General features: G+C 38.7%; 1 protein-coding gene across 2 annotated transcripts in view; it reads right to left on the minus strand.

The window, feature by feature from the left end:
* RIMBP2 (RIMS binding protein 2) overlaps positions 1–23,528 on the minus strand; it is a 271,038-nt gene that overhangs the window by 197,407 nt on the left and 50,103 nt on the right. For both annotated transcript variants that reach the window (XM_067539753.1, XM_067539754.1), the window contains exon 3: positions 6,434–6,574. In XM_067539753.1, coding sequence (XP_067395854.1) covers positions 6,434–6,574 — 141 coding nt within the window. The remainder of the gene's footprint in view (positions 1–6,433; positions 6,575–23,528) is intronic.

Below are 23,528 nucleotides of genomic sequence, written 5' to 3' on the forward strand. Positions count from 1 at the left end.
TTCTACAGGGAGTAATATTCTTGGTTGAAATCACTAGTTACTAATGGCCTATCTGTCATAGGCAGCTCAGTTTTTAAAACTGGGTTCCGTTAATATGGATTTCTTCCACTCTGTTACATTAGATGGAGCATCACATGTTACTCTGAATTATTTGCAAAATTTTTTGGAATCAGAAATATATTAACCAGGCCATCAAATGACTTAGAAAGATAGGGTGCCCGTTTGTTCCATGACAGTAAAGAAAAAAGAGGGGCAGGAAAGAGGATGTTTATATTAGGAAAAGTGTTTCTAGGTCAACCATCTTTTTAAAACCCCCAAACACAGAAATAACTACGTTTTATGGGATGGAGAAAAGGTCAGCCTGCTTTCAAGCCAATTAGTTCAATACGATGACTCACTGTATTTTTCCTTATACCAGATATTTCTGAATGGCTTCAGGTTTTAAATACCTTTTTATAACCTTACCTCAGTCACATTCTCCTTGAATTTTGGGAGAGGGAAACATGCTTTGCTTCCCTGCCCCAAACTAAGTACAGTTCTACTTACGAAGGAATTTTCTCTTGAAGACTTGTAGATAGGAAAGTTCTTTATCCTACCAGTGCTATGTTAATCTAGTCAAGTCAGATTTCCGCGTTTTCAAAGAATTATTATTTCCAGGGCAACGAAATCAGAAATGAAAGGTTATGCAAGTAAATTCATTTGTGGAAACGAAGAATAAAATGACAGCATTGCCAAGGGAAATAAGGCTGTCAAAAGTCCATATGCTATTCACACAGACACGCAAAAATGACAAAGGTAAATGCATATATGGCCAGCCATTACATTACATAGGTGTGTATCAAAAGCTACTCTAATCCATAGACATTGTTTCCTTCCTGAAAAGAAATACTTAAGTGCTGCAGGGGGAAAGGAGGGGAGAACTTCTATCCAAAATGAAATATTAAATGTCACTTCTGAAGCCTGCTTTCTTTGAGCTAATTCATTAACATTCAGCCCCATAATTGGCTGTTCTAAATCAGAAGTGTCTCTGAATAGTAAACCAAATTCTCAGTATTCATATTTTTTTTTAAATTATGTTTACATTTTTCTTTCAGCTGAGCTTTTGCCTAACATGCTGAACATCAAGCATTGCCCTCCTTGCAAAAATTAAAACAAAGGAAATGCTTGGAATGCATAATGCATATTGTTTTTTCCTTCTGTGTAACGACAGGAAGACTTAAAACAAAGAACAGTGTGTATTGGAGAGAATACTATGGATTGGGAAAGACGAAAGCAATTATAATTTTTGATATATAAACATAACCAGGCAAACTAATGCTGCTTGCCTAGCTCTTCCGACACATTGTTGCTACAAGTGAAAATGGCCTTATACCTGCATTAATGTCCTTTTAACAGCCTCAATTCCAAACTTAGAGCACTTTAATTTACAATCAGGGAGCTACAAGTCATTTACTAGCAGCTGCAGCCAGTGGCAAATGTTACTGTTGCTTAGTAACTAACAGGTAACTAGTGCAAGCCCCAGATATATTTATGTACATAACAAGCTAATGATAGAAGATGAAGGGTATGTATGTTTGTGGAAACAGATTCCATCTAGTTGTTTGTTAAGACACTGTGGGATTTTTCTTGCAGTGAAACAATTGTTTAAATAAAAGGTACCAGAAAACAGAATTGAGCTAATGTCTTCTGACCTTCAGTACACATGATTAAATTTACCATCACTGATGTAGCTTTTGCAGTTCATTAAAAAACGAATGGGTGTGAAAATTACGTTATCCCCAAGGAGCTGTACAGAAGAAAAATGATTTAACTTGTTAGGGAATCATAACATTTGGATTGAGATATCCATCTTTATATATATTTATTTCAATATGATTTAAGCGAATTTACTACTATGAGAGGCCAGACTGACAACCCAGCAAACAACAGTTTAAATTTTCTTCACTCCCCCACAAATATTCCTAACCTCTGCCCTAAGCTGACTATCTTTAGGAGTAAAACAGGTCATTCAGTCTTCACATATGTTCGTTCCTTGGCTTCTTGGCTGAGACGTCAAACACTGCTGTCAATTAGCACTAACTCTGAAGGAGAGCTTTATGAAATCGACTCCTGTCTAACCTGTGCTGGATTGGAACTAGCAACATACAAATAATAAACACGATGCTCCATTACCAACCCCGTGAGCCATCCAGTCACTATAGGTTCTGATGCTTCTTCTATAAAAATGCACACTCTGGGCACAATTCCTTGACCAACTGAAATTAATGACAGTTTTGACATTGATTTCAATGCATCAGAATCTGGCCCCACATGTTAGCTATGATAAGTCTACTAAAAATGATCTATGTTCTCAAATGCGTTCTATTAAACAGAACTCACATACCCAGAGTTAAAATAACACAGACTGAGTTTTCACCTTAATGGGAACATTTTTCATCAAACCTGAATATTCAGTTCACATCACAACTGTATAATTATTCTTTTCATAGAGATGTAAAGCAGGCATTAATAGTAGTTCAAAACATCACATTTATAAACTTTTCTCCTGTCATATTAAACATAAATACTTCCGATGGAATAAAGCTCAAATCCTTCAAGTGGATAAATTCCCCCACCAAAATTAGAATCTTAAAAAACAGGCTTAAAAAAAAAAATCAGGCTTTTAAGCAAAGTGCCAAGAATTATGCCTTCACTTGCTGTTCGGTGAGTCACAGTGTCAGGGGAATAAGAACACCAGGCTAAAAAAAGGTCTCATTTATTCTTATCCAAAGAGGGGTTTATTTTTAGGAATTTTCTTTCAAATTAGTTAGTTAATGATTGCAAAGTGCTTTGAAGATCAAAAGCTGTGTAAGTGCTGAGTATTATCCAGAAACCATAAAATGCATACCAAATAACTAACCAACATATCACAGCACCAACAATCACAATATCTTACAGTTCAACAGCAGCTTTCAATACCAAAGGATCTGAAAGGGCTTACACTGCAAACAGATCTACATATGTGGATCTTTAGCCCTTCACAGTGTCCCATTTGCTTAAGCAGAACTCTTGCTGGACTAATATTTCAAACATGCAGTTCTGTTTGCAGGACTGGATCTTGAATAAACATAGGAATCACTTCAACTAACCACTAGTGAAAATGCAGCTAACTATGGTGTGGAATACAAAATTGTTTAACTGGTGTGCACCACCACTACATAGCAGTTCTCTTTAAACTCCTGAAAATTTAACAGAAAATAACTTCTATAGGGTACATATCTATATCTATCTACCTAGCCTATAGTATTTGAGAAAGACTTCCACAAAATCACTTAAAAATATATATATAGAAGGGTACTATTTGTTAAGAAATTCTAAAAGAGGTTTAAAGTAATTTCTATTGAACCCTATTAATTCCTGTAGGACATTACTGGTTGAATCTCTCTCAAATCGTATAGGACCTTCTCAGAGGATAGGACAGGAAAGGAAGACTCCTATAGCCTATTTAAACATATGGGGAAAATTTAGCCAGATAGTTGGACAGGACACAAGGGGTTAATATCCTCACTCTTGGGGGAAAAAAAATTACTGGATTGTGCTTGACCATCAGTGCCCAGGAACTGCATCATGCCTCATTCAAAAGACAGTACTTCCTACCCTGAACTATGTAAGTTTCTCTTTCAAGGAAGAGACTCTCTAATGTTTGTACATTACTTAAATGTATATTTATCCTGTTCTTTTAAGGCCTGAAATTGACTCACTCAAGTACAAACAAGGAAGGTAAAGTATTTACATATCTTCAGGCATAGTAATAAACATGACATATGAGCAAAGAATTACACATATGGCCCTCTTCTTCCGGACAGATGGACACAAGCCAAGCATAACTTATTCACCATTGTAAGATACTCAAAGAAGCATCACCACAGTCCACATTTGTCAGCCTACCAATTTGTTCAATATACCAAATACAAGGACCTAACAGAGGACTAATAAAATTATCTTTATCACTGGCAAGCAGGAGAGCTCAAAATGATGGATGCCAAAGTTAGGACTTTATGAGATCAAGTGAGCACATCCAGTTTTGTAAATGAAATTTAAAATGTGCAATTGATTTAGTACTGGAGACTAATGACATCTCAGTTCATTTGAAATTAATATATCTCTATAAAATGGCATTAAGTTGAGACACTAAGTCCTGCGGTACAGATCTAAATTAAGGATCAGGAACCAATTTTACCAGGTTCCAGATTACTTTGAACACAGATAATGTAACCGGCCTAAACTACTACATTCTTAAAGTTGTACTTCTGAATACATAACCTTTGAGACTTCTGGGCTAGATCAAGAAAGGCCCAAGGACAGAACTCAAGTCCAAGTCAAGCTCGAATCAGAATATGGACCCAATCCTGCAAGATGATAAGAGAGGGGCTAAGCATCTTCAACTTCCCTTTGTGTCAACATGAACTATGAAATAGTTTAAATATCTTTAATCAAGGAGTAACCCCCCTATGGTAACTTTTAAGTAGGTACATATGCCAGCATTGTTCAGTGTGTACAGTATATGTAAATACACTAAAGGCCATCTCCATTCACTAACATTTTAATGTAAGTGTATTCTTTAAAGTGTCTCTGGGAAGTTTAGAGTACAACTTGGCTCAGCTTTTAGTGAAAGATAAACCTCCACTTGATGATAGATTTTTGCAGGTCCCTTAGATGGTCAGTTAACAAAGTTTCAGTGTTCCTTTACATTAATCAATTATTTAGAAAAGGGCAAAACCTCATTATAACCATACGTTAAAGGCAGCATCAAGAGAAAAGAGAGACCACAAAACAGATCCAAACTTAGACATAACTTTTGTTACAGAATAGGACACCAATGAATCTAATTGGTCACTATTTGTTTTCTGTGCAGCAGAAAACAGAAAAATGATATAAAACTCATCCAGGCATCTTGCAATGAGACTGTTTTATACGCACGCGCACACACGCACGCAGTCATTTTATTAAAAGGCATTTCTTAGCACCATTCAGATAATATACACCAGACTCACAACAGAAGAAACTAAATTTAAATTACTAGCTGTTGCTGGTCAGGAAGGCTCACGATTTAGAAAGGCGGGCAGGAAAACAGGTGCATAATTGCAATTAACACTCCATGACTACAGTGATGGCCCTCAAAAGCTTATCTTGGGCAAAACTGACAAATATAAGGTAGCTCCAGATTTTCAGAACCAACTTGTATTTCCCTATATACATGCCTATAGGAAATACCATAAATACAGCTGAAAGTGAGGTTATTTAATTGCAAATACTTATTTAAGCTCCCAACCTACAGTATGGCCAGGCCAATGGAAGGGTAGGATCCTGGGCCTTAATTATTTCAGGCAATTGGCAAGTTTTTAAAGGCCACCACTGTGCACGATAAGTCCGATTCCCTATGCACAGCTGCATTCTTTGCTGAAAATTGACTCTGCAAAATTTAAGATAAGTCAACTAGTTCAATTTGGTTTTGGGCTGCAATAGGATTTTTCTATTTAAGGGTATTTCTCCTCTCAAATACCAAGCCAAAAATGTGTTTACCACATTTTATAGCACAAGCAGAAATCACTTCCAGTGCAGTGAAAAGCAAAAGTTGATACATAGCTATTACTTATATACATCAAATTTCAATGCTGCATTTGCGGATCTGAACAGTCAACTTTAAAAAGAAGTCAGCAAATTTTGATTTTAGAGCAATTTGTTGAATTAATCATTTATTTGCTTTCAAACTAACTTGAAAACCAGTCACTCTAACTGCTTCTGGAAGAATTCAGAGTATTTCCAACCCCACCAGATTTCCTAGGAATGATAAGACACCACTCTTCAGACCTCTTTTTAAAAAAGTCTTTGGGAACAGTTCTCTTTTCCTAGAGCTATTATGTTCTGAAAACCTCTTCTAAAATAGTCTACTGATGGCACATTTTGTAATCTGAAGAGAGAGAGAATGCCATACAAATATATAAATCCAATAACCAGAAAATCCCACTGACATCTATGGGCCAGGTCCTCAGCTGGTATAAATCAGCAGAGCTTGGACCTATGCTGAACTACAGCCGCTGAGGTTCTGGCCCTATGATTCTATGCCCAAGACAATGCACCACAACTTTGTTTATCAACGGTAAAGTCTCCTTCCATATATGCATATGGTCCACGTGTTTACTGCTACTATCTTTTTCAGATATTACTACTGTATTACAGTTTTGTAATACTCTATTTGTATCATGAGTTTTAAAATACTCTTTTGAATATTTAAAAACATTTAAAAAAAGAGTAACAGGAGTAATAAAGCAGGCTGAGTTTAGTTCACTGCAACCTTTGGAATTCAACAATCTCTGGATTGCAAAACCACATGTCTCCAAATTCACCATTCAGCTAAAGAAATTAAAAAAAGAAACAACCAGGGAGGACTTACTAAAAATCTCCAGTGATGATTCTCTTGACTTAGTGTTGTGACATTAGACTGAAAAACCTGGGTTCTCTCTTCTAAAAACTGGATCCGATCTAATGTTTTCTGTGGCACTGCAGGTTGCGAATATGGTAGATCATTTCTAAACTGTTGGGAAACAAAAACACAAAAACAGGTAATGCCTTAAATTTGCTTAAACCACATTGGTAATCACTTAGCAGCATGCATCTTTTCTACAATATAATGTAACTTAAGTGGTGATTAATACAAATATCCTACACATTAAAAAACAAATTAAACTAATAACTCTCGAACAATCCTCTGAAGAATACCTCATAATTTATAACAGTGGAGATGTGAGAATAAAATGTGTATTGGTTTCATGCACCACTTCAACTCAGTTTCCCCCTTTCCTGTAAAAACTATTTTACCAAAGGCCGTTGTTTAGTTCTTACACCACATGCTGCTATTCACAATTGAAACTTTGCTGCCCTCAGCATAGACATACCCTGAGTTATTCCACTGACTTCAGCTAGAGTTGCATCAGGCCCTAAGTTAGGTTAAGAGGGAGGATGGGGTCAGGGGGAGAAGAGCCCCGAATTACAAAAGCTACAGAGAAATCCTTAAACCAGGTGATAGAGTGAAAGAGATTTGAATGCAAGGATAGGATGGCAACATAAATTTAATATGCATGGGAAAGAAATCCAAATATCAGAAGGGCAAATTCCCCTCTAAGACCTCAGTTTGGCAAGGTACTTAAACATATGTATAACTTTAAGATTGGCAGTAGTCCCATTGGCTGAATCAGGACCTCAGCCAGTAGATTCATATGCCTATTCACAAGCCACGCCTAATGAGTTAAAACAAGTGTAACACATTACCAGTCATGTACTGCAATTGTATACCAGTGAGTGTCTATAGTGAAATACTAGGTATATATTTTAATTAACGGAGTAGATCGCAACTGTAGAAATAATGTGATTTAGTGGGTTTTAGTTTGTCACTGTTATGGATTAAACACAACATATAAAAAAGTATACAGAGCCACGCATGTGTCACTACATCTGAGTGTTATTTTTTGTCATGAACCCAGACTGTAAGTTTTCTGGAGCAAAGACTATCTTCTATACTACATTTGTACAGGGTCTAGCACAAAGGAGCCCTGGTTCTAGACTGGGGTCCCTAAGCAGTATTGTAATATAAAAAATACATACACACATTTAAAAATAGACTTTCAATATTAAATTAATCCCCATTTATCTTGAATAAGCACTACTCTTGTAACAGTAAACTAATTACCTTCTTCTCAGGGAAGTTACGGTTTTAAATAATTCACAGATCTCCATTCACTGAATCCATTTTTGTCACATTAATCTTTCCACAACTAAATAAAAAGCCTTACTAATCTGAATACCTGAACAGGTTGGATGACCTTTTCATCTCTGGCATTTCAGTAAACTTTACGATGGTGCACACTGTCAACTGGAAACATACCAAAGGCTTATTAAATTACTTTTTCATCAGTTATGAGACTCTATAAGCTGAGACCAATATTAGACATGATCTTATCCTACTGAAGTAATTGGATGTTTTTAAATTGATTTTCACAGGAACAAGAGCCCACCCTATGTCTTATCAGCTTTTAAACTGAAGATTTGAATGACAAACTCGCCACCAGCCCCTCCAATGGCAGTTTCCAGGCCAATTTAAGGTGGATTTTAGAGCAATTTGAAAAATTAGCTTTAAAACAGAAACAGTGTGTCAGCCTTACCTATGGTGTGTCTGAGCAACACCCCACAATTGCACGTCACATTCCAAAATTAAGAAATATATAGCATACGTTTGCTGATGAAACATGTCATACATTTATGTGATCACGTAATGTTATTTTAAATTGCTCGTGTCATAAGATTGCAAAAAAGGACTGATTCATTCTCAGTAGTCATTTTTACCCCAAATCATCCTAAGTACCTGCCCCACCTACCATCTCCGGTATCAGCTCCTGCCTCCTCTCTGCCAACAGTGCCAGCTTGCACCACCCTTTTGATACATTTTTAAATAGACACCTTCACACTTTCTCCCAGGCTTCCCCTTTTGCTTGAGAGGAGCTCCCCATCGAGGTAGCTTTGCAGATGTTGTTACTTTTCCACCACTCTAGTCCACCATAATACCGACACAAAACTTGACGATAGTTAAGCAGCTAGCGTCCTTTCTTGCTGACCAGTATTGTCCCACTGTTTCCTTGTACTCCCCATCTGTTTGTTGTACATATCTGTTGTCTTATGCGACACTGTAAGCCCCTTGGGGCAGGTGCTGTCTTTGTTATGTGTCTGAAGCGTAACAAGGTCCTGGTCTATGACTGAGGTCCACAGGTACTACTGCAGTACACATAATAGATGATGATGACAACAATATTATTAAACAGCACAAAATAGTTGATATCTGGAAGGTAGCATTATTTGCTTCAATTTCTGATAAGTGTAAGTGCCTTTGAGGCATCTTTTTCACCAAAGCTGAATTTTGTAGCTATCCCCTTTTGTCACCCAAAACCTGCAGAGCACATGAACAACCCGTTACCTGCAAAGTGGTCAGCATAAGGGGCTATTATACACCCGATCACTGAGACAACAGCAACAGGCATTCTTAATACCACATAATGTAGCTCTGAAAGGAATCAAACAAACAAAAGAATCACACAAGGCATCAGTGGCAAAAAAACAATTATAATAAATACAGAAGCTTGGGAACGTATGGGGGTTTATTATGAGCACAGAAGAATATATACAACTGATCCACATACATACATCCATTCATCAGCCATGGACAGTCTGCTTGCTGGTGCCTTTAAACATCTGTATTCACACGTGTGATACCTTTTTCGGTGCCAACTCAATTTTGATGACACTGCCCATGTTGGATTTTTGGGACGCCACTAATAATACTGGAAAGTGGCCCTGCACAGCCTTCAATTTCTACGTTAGGCCTGGAAGCGTAAGGCAGTTTATTTATTCATGGGTTTCCGAAGCTGCACTAGTGGCTCCTTTGTGTCAACTGAATAGGACAGTAACTATGACTGCAAGACTGAAAGGTGATTTAACCATACTGGGCACTACCAAATTGTGCTATAAATATCCCTCCACTCATTAGATTACCATAGCATAGCTGGAACCTCAGCATCTAAACTAACTATTTATTGTTGTCTATATGCTTATACTTAAGACACAATCCTGCAAAGACTTACACATTTCCTTAATGTTGTGCTGTGAATAGATCCACTGACTTCATTGGAATGTCTCAGTGTGTCATGTTAAGAGGTGCACAAGTCTTAGCAGGATTGGGGCTTTAATGGTAAATTCCGGTTCAGCGACTGTCTTTTTGTTATACATTTGTACAATGCCTACTATAATGGGGCTCAGGCCTTTGTGTGCAACTTTAATACAACACTAAACAACAATACCATTGGTGTGCATGGCATTTTGCAGACATAAGCCCTGAGCCTGCAAGTTCACAGGCACCCCTGGAGTCTGACAATGCATAGGACCAAGGGAGCAGAGCTACTTAAAGTGAATTAAAAACAACTCCTTCAAATAAAAAACTATAAAACAAAAACAAGTCCTAGATATGTCTTGCCTTGTGTAAACAACCTCTCTATCCATAGTTTAGGCAGGACTGGTTTATTCCCCATCTCTGAATTGCACTGCTTGAGGCACACTTCCTTGAAGGCTTGTCTCTCTCCCCAGCAGAAATTGGTCCAATAAAATAAATTACCTCGCCCACCTTTTGTCTTTTTGTGACTCTTCTGAGTCTATCTGCTTTTTTCGCTGACACACTGAGCAGTCTCTCTTAGATCACCCAAAGACACCCTCCCTTTTCTAGGATCTTTGAAGTTTTAGTTCTTCTTTGATTCCAGGTTTAGCCTTGGGAATAGTAAAGCATCCTAGCCTGACTGGAAACAAACTAGGTAATTTCTCTGCTTAGCTGATGCCTGTATTATAGCTGATGGTGCATATTTGATAGCGTGACACACTAATTAATGAGCTTAGTCTAATCAATGGGGTCTTGAGCAGTGTAAGATGCATATTTCTGGGGTGCAAGGTTGGAACTGGGGAGAGCATTCATGCAGCTCAGCTGGGAGTGCCTCTGCAGGCTGACGGCTGTCTGAGAGCAAAGCCTGGAGGGGCTGCTTGTCATTAGCATAGCAGAGTAGAAGACAGCCTGGGCAGGAGAGTTAAAGTGGGTGCAGGGGTTGCACAGTCCAGACTGCACCCCAAGGGATGTCACAGCATCTAAGTTTTGAGAAAAAACATTTTGGCTGAAACCATATAGCAAATTAGTGTCAAATTTGTGACTAGTTTCAGGGACTGAAACTCCATGTTTTGGCAAATAACCTATTCATCCAAAAAATGTCACAGTTGGTGATTCTATTAGATAACAAGTTACCTCACCTACTGAAATCTGCAAGGTACTGACGCCAATGGGAGGAAAGGCACATAGTATCCCACAGGATCAGGATAAGACTAAATACTAGAGAATCCTTAAGATGCTCTCTCTCTCTCTCTCTCTCTCTCATATACGTCTCCTTTTGTCCTGGCTTTTTTAAAATGCAAAATGACACTGAAAACTAAAGAAACATTTCATGCAGACTATGACTTTTTATTTTTTATTTATTTATTTATGAGCAGCTAAGCCCCTTCTGCTTGCTGAGGTATAAATACTCAAAGGAAGATCTAGCAATTTTGAAGACAAAACAATATAGCTACAAAAGCAAATCACACTAATAATATTGGTCAGCGCTATGATATAGTGCTTTAGAAATTAATGGGAAGGATATTGTCATCTTGTGGCATATATTACAGCCGGTAACAGTGCATTAAGCATAATTCAGTGAGGTTACTGTTCCTACATTGCAAATGACAAATGCACTTTGGTTGAAGAATCAGTAGCCAGTTTACAAGATAGAGAATGACATTCAACGCAGTAGGCAAAATGTTAGCAATTATGTAAGGTATCAATATGTTGGGGAGTTCTGAAATATTGTATCTGCATTATAAGACGTTTCAATTAATTTCCCTTCACAAATCACATTTCTACCCTTTGTAGATCTCATTTGAATTATTTTTTCACTCTTCAATTGAAATTATTATCCCTGATGTGCCTTCGTTTTTAACACTTGCCGTTTCTTGTGCCTCAAGTGAAATATTTTTTTCTTTTGCAACAATAATATTCCTGGTACACTGATCTCTATGGAATACAGATATATTTACACACACGCTCTCCTTCCCCGCCCCCAACAGGACTCAGTGGTGAAAGACATTTAGTATTGCCCATGGACCCTGGGGTGGATATATCTAAATGCCAGACAGTAGTGTCACAGGGTGGCTGGCCCTTTAAAGGAAGTTGGGCCCAGCCTCACCTGTGACGGATCAGCTACATCCCAGTTGAGACTGGTCAGATAGGCATCAGGTGATTATAAAGACGAGCAAATGACTCAGATGGGAAAAGAGCTGCCTGGAGCAGGCAGGCTCTGGTAGAAAGCCCCTGGGTTAAGTGGGGAGAGCTACCAGCAGCAGGATGGCTTCTGTGGGGGGCCCTGCAGCACCAAGACTTCAGGCAAGTGCCCTGTAGAGAGGAAATTGTAGGGAATAGATAAGCCCCTGCAAAAGACCCCAGGTTAGGGGGAAGGGACAATTGATGTGCAGTATTAGTTCTATGTGGAAGCAATAAAGTTGAGGCTCTGAGAAAAGGGCCTGAACCACATCCTGAAGGGATAGGCCAGCAGTGTACATCTGGATAATAAACACACTGGAACCTCAGATCTAGATCCAAAACTTTGTGGCTTATGCCTATTTTTAATATTTCTCTATATCACATGAATGCCGTGGGTACTCTGGGGTAGCTATTCATCTGTGTTTTATAGGCCCTCCTAGATGGGAACAGACTGTAAAGCCACACACAAATTACTATTATACAGGGAAGGACCACATACTGGAAAGCACCTGATCCACGTATACATAAGAAATATTTTGTACAAGATTAATAGATAAATCCAGAAGGGACCACTATGATCATTTAGTCTAACCGCCTATATAACACAGGCCATTGAAATTCCCTGAATTAATTCCTGTTTGAACTACAGCATATCTTCTTGAAAGACATCCATTCTTGATTTTAAAATGGCTTGTGATGGAAAATCCACCATAACCTTTAGTAAGCTGTGCCAGTGGTGAGCATTTTGGGAGTGCCGGGGGATTCATGTATACATTAGAAAGAATATTAAGTAGTTAAACTTCTACACTGGCTGAGTGTTAAGGTCTATTTACACTGAACTTTTCTTGGGTTTCTTGCCATTGTATTTTATTTTTGAGTCCTACAGCCTGGTGATGCGTTATTACAGCCACACTTCTCTTTAAGGAAGGGTATATTCTGAGCTGAGAAGGTTTAGACCTAGATCCAAATTTCCCTCTATCCAGTTTTGTGGGTCCTTTGCCCAAAGAATGGAGGAATGATTCAGGGAATATACTGCAATGTATGCCAGCATGAGAAGCCTCCTGCACACCCTGAACATTCACTAATAGAACAAATTCACCACAGGCTGCAATGGATTCTAGAACTCTGGCAAATTATAAAATCAAGACTGGATATTTTTCTAAGATATGCTCTAGTATAAACAGGAATTACTTCTCACAGCACTCTGAATGCCAAACGATCCCAACATATGGGCAAACTATACATGGGGATCACCTCACCTAAGACCAAAATGCAGCCATCACTAGTGTGAAAAACAACAGTTCTTGAATATTGCATAGAAATACTATGCAGCAGTTTAAAGGTGAAAACAGAACCTGAAGAGGGAATTTAGTTAGAATGGATCAAGTTCTGCAATTTTTACTGAGTTCAATGGGAAGTTTTATTTAAGGATTGCAGAATTCAGCCCAGGAAAAATAACCAGAAATTAATAGTGGGGTGAACATCCCACTCCTGTGGAAAATGGGATAGGATGTTTAATGACCACAAATAACCAGGATTGAGTTATTGTACCTCCTCCAAAAGATGTCAACTTCAGCAGCACAGTGCCCCTGAAAACTAAGATGGGGCACAAACACAGAGGGAAGTATGCCATTTTCTGACGCATCAAGACCACTCTCTGCAGCTCCTAGGTGTTCTTCTGATGTTTCCCATACAGTCACTGACCCAAACCTGACCTTGTTTAGCTTATCAGATCTGACAGGATCACAGCACAGGGTGGTTTGTTTGCAGGCAATCCCCTTTACAAATGAGACGCATAACACATACAAGACCACTCTTATCCTTCACATGTTGCGAAAGAGAAAGCCATTTCATGTGAGTAACTTCCTTTTTCATTCTGTATGTCATGCAAGAATCACTGTGATGTTATTTACAACTCTGCATAGCCATAAAATCTTGGCAGCTATACTGGCTAATTTCCAGAGTCACTGACCCAGGAGAATGACTGAGGTCAGCCTGTAGAGTTTTTATGTTGGGGGAAACAATTTGTCTGAAACTAGAACTTAAGGAAGGATGTAAGGTAGTGCAAAACTACATGCTCCTAAAAAATAAGTAGTAGCTATTAAAACAACTACTGTCAAAGACTAATCACTTTTCAAAGGGCTCCTCCTCCTAGCATTGATCTTGACAATGTTAGTCACTGTCCTGCATTGGTCTTTTGATTTTGTCTTTTTAAATAGGAAGAAATTCAGTGTTATTCCATAGAACCATGGGCGGTGTGCGCAACCCCCTTCCGCATGAGGCCTCTTCTCCGCTTCCTGACCCTTCTGCTGCCCTCCCCCGCTCCCACCAGGCAGCCCGCTGGCGCAGCCCCAGCCCTCCTGCCAGTGCCTGGAGCAACCCTGGCCACCCAGAGAAGCTCTGAGCCCCACTGTGGGCCACAAACGGCGAGCAGCAGGGATGGGGTGGACTGGAGAAGGGAAGAGATGGCTCAGCCTCCCCTGGCCTATTATACCTGCTGCCCATGCAGAGAACTCACCTTGCAAAGAAAGGTGATATTTTAAAGTTCCTCACTAAAATTCCACAATGGGTATTACTTGGACGCTGATTAATTTCCTGTAGAAGCAGCTAGACCAGCTAGAGATTGATGAGCCTGCTACAGCCTTGGCTAAAAGAGATGCTTCTTTTAGCTCATGGAATAGAAGCTCATGCATTAAGCTTCAGAGGTCCCAGGTTTAATCCCCACCACCAACGACTGAGGTCTGTTGGCGTTTCACTTACAAATAGCTGCAGTTACCCAACAGCTCTGTTTCACTGTAAATGTGGGACGTTTCACATTAAATATACGATCATTTCCAATTTGTTTACAATTACCATCTTGCCAGTTGACATTGGAAAATCTTTTGACATTATTATCTTTTAGTATTTGTTAAGTACCCACAGTATGATTGGTAGCATGTAAGACACAGGATGAAAACAGTGTCTGCCCAAATAGTTCCCCCCTCATGGCACAGGCTGATAGCAGGGTTAGTACCCAAAACTTTAGCAACACAGCACATGCCACTATCATCTGAGCTAAAGTAGCAATTCCAGTAGCTAGTAGCAGTAGTTGGCCATTATCTTCTAGTCCACCAGCCATTAGAGTATGTGATACATAGTGAGCACATTCCAATATAAAAGAAAGAAATTAGAAGAATGGAATACACTGGAAAGCCAAGAGGTTGGACTGTGTATCATATTTGGGTCGCTTCAAGTGGATATCCTGCAAAAAGTGAAGAGATGGTGATCTAGTGAATCAGAATTGATTGGGAGGACACTGCACAAACATGGGAGGTACTGGTAAAAATGTTGTGCAGTCTTTCTAACTACTTTCTTTGGGTGAAATATTTGCAATTTGTGAGTTTGAGAAGTGGCAGCATCAATAATCCGATTCAATATGAAAACTGCCAGGGATTGTGCAAACTGCCCCAGTGAGAGCTTTGGAGGAAAGGGGGAGGGGAAAGTATTTTTCACTCAATTTTAATGTCAGTGTTGAAAGGATTGATTTTTTTTACCGTAAAGGATGAAACTCATCATCTATATTTTCTCACTCCTAGATTTTTTCCCCCAGCAGTTTTTATTCAGCTTGAACTAGAAACTCAACTACAAGCTACAGACTCATTTTAAAGTGAAAATAGTTGCTTACAAAAGGTGCCAAATGGACAGTCCTGGAAACAGTCCACAGAACAATACAGCACAGGTAGTGGCGGTGCAAGCTCCCACCAGTTTATCTCAGCACTGAGTCCATTTGTAAGGATGGAACAGTAGCTTAATTTCCTGGCTCATTCAACCTGCTGAGCTGGCCAACAATGTTGTGAATTGGTGTCATTGGAGTTTGTGATGTGGATTCTTGTCCACTAGAAACTGATTTCAGAATAGCAAACTCATTTCAAATAGGCCAATGGTGGTAATTTTTGGTCCCTGTGGCATTACAAGGCACAATCTGAACTGCTGAACAGCTGTGTCCCCTCAATTCCCCACACTGGGTGCTTTTTATACTGCTTCGCTGTGAGAGCAACCACTCCTGGTCTGCCCACACACAGCCTCCAGCATGTTAATCAATCCCCAGCTATCTTGTAGGAGTACTATGGCTAGCCATTCTTGAGTATCACCGCAGAGCAACAATCAGCAAACTCCCAGTCCCAGACTTTCCCCCAGAAATGTGTCTTGTATTGCCACCTCCCTCCTGGACAACACAAGCTCCTATAAACTCTGTAATTTTATTAATAGAAAATGATATGCACAAATCTTGTTATCCCAAATGAAGTTTCCCAAACCGCACATTGGTTTAGATTAGGCAATAAAAGTTAAAATCTATCTTTTCAAAGTTAATGAAGTGATTACAAGTAATGAGGCATAAACATTAGAATTGGTTACAAAGAAATAAAAAGCAAAACACAACTAATACCGAACTTAACCAGTTAAATTAATTCAAAGCAAAGGTTTATCTCACCACATGCTGCAACAGTCTTACTAACTGCAAACCTTTAAGCCAGGACCCCTCCTCCAGTTCAGTGTTAATTTCCTTGTCTTTCAGGTGTTATAGATGCCATAGGTAGAGAGAAAGGGAAGAGTATTTTGGGGTGTCTGTTCCCCTTTCTTATAGTTCTCTTTTTCTTTGAAAATCACCTCCAGCTGGGGTTCAGGAGCCAGCAAGTTTGCAAAAATCGGAACCTCTAGCTGTTTCTTTGCCAAAATGTAGATTTCTTGCTTACATCCTTTTTCCTGCCACAGAATGGCCACTTAACCAGGTGATAGTCCATTTGATTTTGTTGACACCTGGCTGAGGGGTCAGTGTGCCTTTTGTCTCTGAGCAACTTGTTTGTGCCTGCTTTTCTAAACTTGGAATATGTCTCAGCAACGTCATACAGTAGAATTTATAACTTTACATACAATGTTGTCACATATTTTACCAGGACAATAATGATCAGCAAATTATGAGTTTTCAAATGATACCTCTCAAGGCATAGTTTGTACAACATCTATCATAGTCTTGTAAAAAAAGGGTGAACATAGGGTTACAGACCATCATAGTCACTACTGAAAGCCCGGGTTCAACCAGCAACCTTGAGGAAAAAGGTGGGGTATCTCATTACCAGCCTACTGCGTTAGTGAGTGTCTTACCAATTTAATACACAGACTCTCTAGTACGACTTAGCTTGCTACATTCACTAGGATAGTCAGCTAGTTCTCTGTAAACTTCACTTCCCTCAAAGCGCAATATAGCTGTTACTTGAACACACTGCTATGGCCCTGATCCTGCAGAGACTTACAAACATGCTTAACTTTATGCACTAGTAATTCCACTGACTCCAAATATTTTAAAATCACATGACTAAAATTAAGCAACTGCTTTAATTTGCAGGATCACAGCCTAACTTTATTTTTCTTTCTCTGTACAATAGGGCACATGGAGCCACTTAAATAGTATATGGCATGTAATCAAAGAGCTTTTTAAAGTAGTAAGTGATCCACAATTTTATTCTATTATTTGCTCTTTGAAAGTCATAAAACAAAATAATTAGCTAAATTATGCCATCTGATCCTTAACCCAAGGGAAAAGCCTTTTAGTGGCTGGAGAGTTAATTATTTCTTACAGATGATTTACTAAACACCATTAAGACGTAAGCTACACAGACTCATTTTCAAATATTAGTTCCAGTGTAACTTCCTCCCCCAGTTTAATTGTAACTCTTCATTAATTCTCTTCTTTAATGAACTTCATAGGCTATTGCCATTCATTTGCAGCTGTAAATAAACAGTGGAAATATAAAACAAGACAACATAGAGCAATGATCAGCTCTGTCAGGCCTGGATGAGACACTTGCATGATACTAACCTTGGCTCCAACAGCTGCAACTATTCTTCACTTTCACTTGCTCCAAATACCCCCACAACACATATAGAGAGAGAAGCTTTGGCAGGTAGGGTGTTTTGGGGGAGAGGGGTGTGCGGAAAGATACACAATCAAAATCTATTATTTCATTTTACACAAATTCTAAAGTTCAGAGTTTGAACAAATGTACCCAAATCATCTTCTCTGAAGCCAGGACACAATTTTCTAGTTACACTGACAGCTAAAAGTAAATCACAGGCTCTTCTCCCATGGATTATAAAAGGACACACTGGGACTTTTTACCTAGATAGCAGACAATTGTTATTTGTCTAAACATCGTGTCCTGACACACATTATGTTTAAGATACAATTGAATATTTATGATTGCAGTGTTGTTGTAGCTGTTTTACTTGGAGGATATCAGAGACAAGGCAAGTGAGGTAATATCTAACAGCCAACTTCACCCTGAATGGTCCCTTTGAATATGTGTTAACTATTTATGCTAAACAATCTGTTCCACCTTGTATTTAGCTGTAACACTGAGTACCTTTCCCCAACCTGAAGAAGAGCTCTGTGTAGCTTGAAAGGTTGTCTCTTTCACCAGCAGAAGTTGGTCCAATAAAATATACTACCTCACCCAACTTTCTCTCTAACTGAATATTAGTCAATCAGTGTCAATGGCTTCAGACATAATCCATTTCAAGAAGCTAACCATTTAAGACAAATCTATATCTTCGGGAGGTGGGGCATGTTAATAAACAATGTCATCCAAAACCAAAAACATCAAAATACAAAAAACATCAAAATACAAATGCACAGAACAGTTTATTATATATATGTATTTAATCATACCGGGCAGTTACAACAGGGAAGGATTTGCCATGTGGTGATTAAGAAAGAAAAGGATGCGGTTTGGTAATGAACATATCTGAAGAACTGTCTGCAGAGACACTAGACTGTCTATTCTTTAGCAAAACCAAATTATATACAAATTTGCTTCAATGTATTTTATTGGGGGCAAACTATCTCTAATATTTCCACCCAGTGTTGCCATTCTTAGCCTTAAACCTGCATAGTTTGAAAAGCTATATTTTCAGAATGGTTCCAAAAACAGTGTCTGAATTTGCACACTAGTGATTGTGAATCTTCAGCTTCATGATTTACCACAAATATAAACCATTTTTGGCTTTTTCTAAAACAAACTGCTTTTCAATTTATGGGATGTTAGTCATGAAATTAATATGCTGCTTTATTTGAACGCTGACCTTTTTATCCATTCATAATAGGAGTGGTCAGAGTCCTTCAAACTGGTTTCAACCCATCCACCCACTATCAGAGCTGATCATAAAGATAAATATACATATAAGCAAACAGTTTGCTGTTACCAAGAAAAAAAAAATCTATGTATACATTTAGCACAGAGGAATAGCTAAAAAGAGGAAGATAAATTGAATTTGCAAGTGAGTCATTTGTTTTTCAATGTCCTTAATTAAATGTAGTACTTTACTGTCTAATCTCCAAGATACCATTTAAAAATCTGTTTGTGTGCTTGCCACAAAAATCGATAGCAGCCTCCAGCAAAATTATAATATTCATACACATTGTTCCTAATCTGAATAAGGAAAGATTATGGATCTAATTGAGGAAAGTGAGACATCTCAAGATGTGGCATTGTAAGGCAGTGTGTGTCTAATAGATATAATTGGGGAGCAATTCTGCAAAGTGCTGAGTGTCCTCAAGGCCCATAAGGACTTGTGGATTCTCAGCAGCATCACAAGAGGATCTCAGCCCCTTTTGGGATTGGGCACATACTTCTAAAAATAGCATGGAATTATTTATTCTCTGCTTCTAGTGATTGTTACATGTAATATGAAATCTCCATCAACAACATCAAAAACTGTTGCCTAAATAAATCCTCCCTTCACTGAGAAACACACACCTAAATCCTCTGTATATACAAGATCTTGCTTCATACTGTGTCATAACTAGAAGCATTACAGATACCTAGTCTCCTGGGCATTAGTACTCAACCAGAGTGAAACTCACACTGAATGCCAATCAAGGCTCTGGAAGGTTTAGATTTTTCCCCCCACCCAACAATCTTTTTTAAAAGCAGGAGGGGAAATCCACATGTATTTGCCAAAGGAGTTCTTTAAATCATAAAAGCAAAAGATTAATCAGTGGCACAGTGCTGGAGTGACATGAAGCAATTCCATTCCTGCCCTGCAAAGCCTCGATAGGTATATGGCATATTAACAGCATGCTTTCTCTCACGTCAAGGATCATTATTTCTCTTTGATGCATTTAAAAGAGTAGGCAGTGCACATGCAAAAAACATGTGATGACCTGTGGCAGAAACTGATTACATTGTAAAAAGGTACCACGTTGATATATAAATGTGAATATGAGTAGGTATTGAAGCTGTCTTCTCAAAGAGGGCAAATTAAATAACATTTCTGGAGAATATAAAAAGTTTTGCTGGAAGCAAGGAAAATAAAGTTTAAAAAATAAATATTTTGTCTTCTCTGCATCACATTAATCTTGGACAAAGGGCATCAAATAAGTAGGTCTAGCCATTTGATATCTGGATTTGATATCTGATGCTAGCATTTGGGTAGTACTTAAAGTCCTTCTAATAATGTAAATGGCCTAGAGGCAGGGGGGAAAAATATATATATATATTATAAATATGTACATATACAAAGGTTATCATTTACTGTGCACAGACGTCTGAGAGGTTCCTTGACACTTATGGTGAGTTGAAGAGGTGCTTTATCACACCTTAAAGTGAAGGCTGGGGTCACTGAAACCACCCTTTTTTTTTTTTTTTTTTTTTTTTTGATTATCCATTGGAAAACTGAAATGAAATTTCATTTTGGGTTGATCCCAAATGAAATGTTGCAGTTTATTGAACCAACTGAAAAGTTCAGTTTTGAGTCAGCCCAACTCTGATCTGTGTCTGCTTGAGCTGTTATGGGGCCTTCTGGGAGTTGCAGGCTGGGTATCTCATGCCCTTCCCCACATTCTTCTCTGTGGGCTGGACTCCCTGGTTGTACTACATACCCATAATGCACCACAGTAGTCATGTGACCATGGTACATCATGGGGGAGACAGTCTAGCTTGGGAACTTGGCCCCTAAAGAAGAATGGGAGCATGACACATTCTAACTGCAACTCCCAGAAGGCACCATGGTAGTGCAGAGGGACCACAGGTTAAGGTCAAACCAAGCCAGAATGAAATATTTTGATTTGGTTCAAGAAACCAAAATGAAATATTTAAATGCAAGAACGTTGAAATGTTTCAAATCTAAATTTTACTGAATTTTCTATTTCATATAAAAATTCAATATTTTAACTTTATGTCCCAATTTGGGACAAAAACAAATGTTGAAATATTGGAATTTTTCACCGGTGATTCCAATTTTCAACCAGCTGTAATATTATATACATACATAAGATCCCATTTATAAATATCTTCCTATCTCCTAAAAGAATCCCACAGAACTGAGTACTAATAAATCTGTGCTTGGAATGATTCTGCATCTCTTTTGGGAGAACTACTATTGCTTTCTTCAGTCAACATCAGACCGTGAGAGAGACAGAGCATGAGAGCTGAATAAGAATGCCATAGAAAAAATACATCAGAGGGATAAAACAATGCTATCGTCTGCTTTTCAAATTGTATTGACCAAATCGTCAACCTCACAAGAGATTTTTTTCTGCCATATATTTTCCACTGTAAAGATGAAGGGCAGGTTTGCCTGTATCACAAACCACAGCACCAATGGGAGTTTTTAAATAGTCTGAATAAATTATCTCTGTTCAAGCCACTAGTTACCACTTCTGTATAAAAAAATACTTGGTGTTTTACCAGCTAGTGAGGACCACTGGGAACTTTAATGCCATGAAACAACAAAAAGGTGTTGAAAATTGTGAATAGTCACATCAAATAGACAAGTACACTGAACCTGCTGTGACCAAGAGTAGGGCATTTTCAGGGGGATAGTATGCCCAAAAAAGGGTACAAAGCTTATTCTTCTGTGCATTACCATGCCATTATATGTGCTAGAGAGCAACTCTGGGTCCTCATCACAGAATCCTCAACATCTACAATTTATTAAAATAATGAGAGTGAATTTAGTGCTGGTGAAGGGTGCTTGACTGACAGCGCTGGGCAGAAGTTCTCAATTTATCCACACGAGAGGTACAGCAACTGGTAGTGGGACAACACAGCATCCTCCTACCATTTCCCACTAATATGATTCAACTATGAGGTAGGACGGTTGCTCTCCTTGACCCATTCAAACTTGGCCTCTTTGGTCAGGGTAACAGTAAATCATGCAGATTCCATCAATGTTCTACTGGTGACTAGTTTCGGTGCACTTAGTATTTTTTGTGGCCTCATCACTCCTAAATCGTAACCACAGTCCATCCAATAAAAGTATCCTATTAATGACAAATTAACCTCTCTAGAAACAGTGAACATTTGTCTATAAAGCTGCAAGGAATTTTCTGTGAATGTTTGCTGCTGTGTTCATACCCCCCCTTGTGCTGGATTTTCAGTTCTCCTAGCAAACGAGTTTACCAGCAGGAACTTTAACTGACACACCAAATTTTAAGTTAATACTGCAGCATATTCCTGAAGACCAAATTTTGAATTTGTAACCAAATTGCACTAGAAACCTGATTTTAAAGGTTACGCTCATTCAACCAAATAATATGACCTAAGTGTTCCTATCAGAGCAGCTCAAATCCCAAATATCAAATAACCACAGCAAACTATTTGTGAACCAGCTGACCACCAAGATTATTATGAATTATTTTGATTGTTAGCACCTGAAGGCTCCAGTAAGGAATCAGTCTAGGGGCGCTGAATCCACATAATAAAAGTTCTAGCCTCAAACTGCTATTGTTCAATGAAGAATTTTGAATAAAAAATAAATCTGAGAACGTGGCATATATTTGAGAATGTGAAAGAACAGGAAAAAGGCAAAAATTATTATTTTATTATTAGTTACAAATTATTTGCCTCTCTCTAGTATTTATTATGCACCCAATAACTGTGGAATCTAGGAGCTAACACCAGGAATCATCATAATGCTCACTACCGATACATCAAACCTGAAACCAATTAACGAAGTAAGCAGCACCGAGGTTGCCCTCATCCTCTCTCCTGCTGATTTCCTACTGAGTTTAGCAAAGGGTATTTAACACTAATGAAGTACAATGCTGTGGTTCATGTTGTGCAGAGGATTCATCAAATCCCCAGCAAGCTAATTAAAAATAACTTAGCTGAGACCCCAACCCTACTGATACGTATGTTCTGGAGATGAGGTTTGCTCTGAGCATAGGACTGAAAGACAGGAACACATGGTTCTGAAACAGACTCTCTCTCTGGCTCTAGGCAAGTCACTTAGCGTATGTCTACCCTGCAAAAAAGCCCAGCAGCAGCAGCGAATCTCAGAGCCCGGAGTCAACTGCCTTGGGATCATGGGCTCGCAGTATGAGGCTAAAAATAGCAGTATAGACACTCCCGCTCAGGCTGGAGCCCAGCCTCTGAGACCCACCTCACTTCTCAGCCTGAGCAGGAACATTTAGACTGCTATTTTTTTAGCCCTGTAGTGAGAGCCCTGCGAGCTCAAGTCACTTGACCCACGCTCTGAGACTTGCTGTCATAGGTTTGGTTTATTTGGTTTCCTTTGCAGTGCAGAAATACCCTGTACAATGTGTTGCCTAAGTGACATCCATGCAGTTAGACTC

Source organism: Emydura macquarii, unplaced genomic scaffold (genome assembly GCF_026122565.2).
Source record: "Emydura macquarii macquarii isolate MOO-44397 ecotype Brisbane River unplaced genomic scaffold, CSIRO-AGI_Emac_v2 contig_554, whole genome shotgun sequence".
Lineage (NCBI taxonomy): Eukaryota > Metazoa > Chordata > Testudines > Chelidae > Emydura > Emydura macquarii.